Source organism: Orycteropus afer, unplaced genomic scaffold (genome assembly GCF_000298275.1).
Source record: "Orycteropus afer afer isolate SDZICR_OR568_19922 unplaced genomic scaffold, OryAfe1.0 scaffold00278, whole genome shotgun sequence".
Lineage (NCBI taxonomy): Eukaryota > Metazoa > Chordata > Mammalia > Tubulidentata > Orycteropodidae > Orycteropus > Orycteropus afer.
The window spans coordinates 2,274,582-2,278,697 of record NW_006921865.1 but is presented as its reverse complement, the minus strand read 5'-3'; the positions used below and the strand labels follow the sequence as shown (position 1 = coordinate 2,278,697).

Genomic DNA, 4,116 nt, shown 5'->3' with positions numbered 1-4,116 from the left:
CCAGCCACTCCTCGGAAGGAAGATGGGGCAATCTACTTCTATAGTGATATTGCCTAGGAAACCCAAGGAGGGGTCTCTATGAGTCGGGTCCAACTCAAGGGCAAATAACAACAACAACAACAACAACAATCTTATCAAGCAAGTAATGGCCATGATTCCACTTTTACCATTTTTACTAGTGGTAATTTGGATTTTAAGGACGTCATGGATATAAATTCAGGTAATTTTACATAACAGCTAACTTATTTGTATATTCAACTTAACACATTTTTTTTGAGAAGTGAGCAGTCTTAAGTTTTCCATCAGTAAGACATTCAAAATGAGACTTTACTTAAGCTAAATATTAAGACTCTAGCCAGAATCATGTAAAATGCCCCACCTTGTTTTAAATTCATTATTGTTATAATGCATTTGTCAAGATAGTAGAAACAAAGCTTTATGTATTTAATAGTGATTGTGTTTAGTTTTCTCTTAAAGTTAAATTCAAAAGAGATATGAGATTACTATAAAATAAATTTGAGTTAGAAAATTAATTTGAACACTGTCTGTGTTCAGTTTACATAAAATGGGACTTAAGCAAATGTTTCCGGATTGTGGGGCCATTAGCTTTGTTCTTCCTTAACAAAGATGTTTATATCTGTGCCACTTTTTACCCCTTGGATTATTAGCTAACCATAGCTCAAATACATTTGAATTTTAAATGCTGATATAAAATAATAAAACTCTGAAGCCACTTTTTCTTTCTTAAATACATAGGTGTTATTACATTTCTGCTCTGAAATCATCAGTTGGTTATCATAATTCTAATACATTTTATAACTATTGACATGAGATAAGCATATGAACTATTTATTATTCTGATAATAAATGCTGATTAGAAGCAAAACTGTTTAAATATGGTAGTCATAAAAAGTAGTAGTGTCCTGTATGTTTTACTCAGCACTACCTAATCATAAATAGTTAATCTCAGTATTTTTGGACTCCAATTTTTAATATAAAAATGTTTTATAGAATCTATATAATTTTTTTCTTCTTTTTGTCCCTTCGTTTAGTTGTTTGAAATTACAGTGCCTCTTTCTCAAGGCCCCAAACCAGTAACAATCAGTTTTGCCAATCACACTTCCTGCCGATGCATGTCTAAACTGGATGTTTACAGACAAGTCCATTCAATTATTAGACGTTCCCTGCCAGCATCACTACCACAGTGAGTATTAACTAAATCTGTTTTTTCTGCATCCTATACTAACAGTAATTAAAGCACTCAGCTACTGATCAGAAGATCACAGTTTGAATCCACCAGTTGTTCCATGAGAAAAAATATGTAGCAATCAGTTTCTGTAAAAATTTGCAGCTTTGGAAACTTTATGAGGCAGTTCTAATCTGTCCTATAGTGTTGCTGTGAGTCAGAATCAACTTGACAGCAGTGGGTTTGGTTTTATACTAATATAAAATTATTTTAAAGCAGACACATATTTATTAAAAGAATTTTAGTGAAATTCACCATAATGTACTTTGCAGTATATCAGACATAATGAAGACCAAATTTAATAGTGTACTGTGAAAATAAAATTAAACTGAAACAAGCAGTCTAATTTTATAGACAAAGTAGTTCACAATATAAAGGAGTTATTTCTATAGAATGCCACACATCCCATCAGTGTTTGTACTATCAGTAAGATGGCCTAATTATTATAACATTCATGTAATTAGGAATGCTAACTCATAAATGATATTAAAACTAATGACAAAAAAAAAATCCCTGATAAAATTTTGGTCCAAAACCAAAAGTAAAGTAAAAAAAAATAAATCATTTTATATCTATTAACATTTGTTTGTTTTCTTAAATCTCAATTAATTAATTATATGTATGTATATGCATATTTGGGAGCTCTGGTAGCATAGTGCCTAAGGCACTTGACTGCTAACCAGAAGGCTGGTGGTTCAAACCCACCAGTGACTCCTTGGAAGGAAGATGGGGCAATCTACTTCCATAGTGATACTGCCTCAGAAACCCAAGGAGGGGTCGCTATGAGTCAGGTCTGACTTGATGGCACATAACAACAACAACAAATGCATATTTATACATATTTCTGATTTCAGCAAGAATTGAATATTCAAATAATGTTTATTTACTGTAGAGAGTATTCTTTCAGCATTAGTTCAAATTAACATTCAGAATAATATTTGTTATTCAAATTTACTTCCCATCCTTTTTTTTAAGTTTGATGAATGGCAGCATATCCTTGGTCATATTAAAGGACTGGGTAGAGCAGTAGCTTCTGACCCTATGAATAATTTATAGTGAATCATTATTAAATTGTCATCTGAGATCCATGGGCTTCCTGCTTTCTGCTCCAAAATGATGATGTAAGTCCGTTACTTAGGATATCAAGCATATGCTATAGGCATATGAGTATAATTTACATAAATCTATCATTTGTAATATATGTATAAATAAGTCGATGAGTAAAACATATAGATTATAAAATTTTAAGGAAAACCTTACATTTTGGAGGACATGAATACAATGTGTAGTCTTCCCCATGGAATCTCTTTCTGGAACTTCATTTAGTGTGGCAGATAAGAGGCTTTGTACATCCAGGAACACTCCAGGAGAAACTTCGGGACAGCCTAATTTGAGAGATGAAAGAAGAAAAGATCTTACAGGAATCTTTTAATAAATTCATTCCAATAGAAGCAGAGATAAATGCTGTCTTGAAATAAACAGGCCGTTATATGTGTGATTTTACTCACAAAGTCCTGAGAGTTCTATTGTCCTTTCTCCACACTGTCCCCTTTGGCAACTCATACATTCTTAGAGGTTCAGCCATTTCTTTGGTCTGGTGATTCCTAAAATTACCTTTCAAGATCTGAGTGTGTTCTTGACTTCCAATATCTAAACCTATCTCATTATTGCTATTTGTAATTATATTAGATATAATGGGTACAAAAACAAAGATTTTTGAATTATTTTATCTCTACATCATTCATGGAAGTATTCACTCATATTCCCAGAGGTCTTACAATCATGCAGTTGTCATTAAATTCTCCTCTTTATTTCCCAACTAAATACTACTGGTAGTTTTGGAGGTGAGGCATATCTGTTTCAAACTGTGCTTCGTCCCTGCCTTCTGTGTCCTCTTCATTCTGTGTGTATGTCTGATTTAATGTAGTGGTGTCAATACTGTCTCTGTAGTCTCCATCTCCAGGCCTCTGCTCCTGTGCATAACCACAAGTAAACTTAAAAAAAAAGCATTTCATTTACCTGAGCAGAAACTGTCAGGATTTTAAGCTGCTCAAAGATTTGAGCAAAAATTCCTCATCTCCCCATTCTGGCAATCAGCCTTCCTTTCTCATTTTGTCTCCCAATATTCACAACTGTGTTTCAGTTGGATTGCCTGAACACCAAGTTCATTTCCTGCTTTGTATCTTATTTCTATTCTAGCCCCGGCTTGAAATAAGTTCCCTTTCTTTCCTGCCTTTAGAAAAGCCTATCCATTACTCAGAGTTCAGGTAAAGGTCTTTCTCCTCAATTTGTCTAGTCTAAATACCACATCACCTTTGCTTCCCTGAATACCCATAACAATTGCTGGATTTACTTCTTCCTTGCATGGCTTTTTAGGGGTCTGTAAATGCTTCATGCGAAATGCTCACTGGATTGTGAGAATACTTCAGGTAGGTTTATATTCTCCATAGTATCCAGTTAATTAAACTTAAAGAAAAATGTCTATATTATGCTTTAAGCCCTTTACATCTCTTGTCTCATTTAACCCTCATAAAACTCCAAAGCTGTAGGCTATTACTGCACTATACTGATAACAAATGCTTATTAGTAAAATAATTTATCTGTGCATATTTCATAACACTTGACATATCTGTGTATCATTTATTCATATAAATACTATGGGGAACACTGTTTAGATCAAGAGGAGACAAAAGTTCTAGCATAAAAAGGCTGGGATGTAGAGTTATCAAGATCTGAATCTTATTTCAGGTCTAACACTAATTAGCTTTGTCTAAGATTAAGGAGCTCTGGTAGCATAGTGGCTAAAGCACTTGACTGCTAACCAGAAGGCTGGCGGTTCAAACCCACCAGCCACTCCTCGGAAGGAAGGT

The 4,116-nt window shown here is 33.9% G+C and overlaps 1 protein-coding gene across 1 annotated transcript in view; it reads left to right on the top strand.

The window, feature by feature from the left end:
- The window catches only part of VEGFC (vascular endothelial growth factor C), a 163,943-nt gene that overhangs the window by 126,880 nt on the left and 32,947 nt on the right, over positions 1-4,116 (top strand). The window contains exon 4 of the mRNA XM_007950566.2: positions 1,053-1,204. Within this exon, the coding sequence (XP_007948757.1) occupies positions 1,053-1,204 (152 nt within the window). The remainder of the gene's footprint in view (positions 1-1,052; positions 1,205-4,116) is intronic.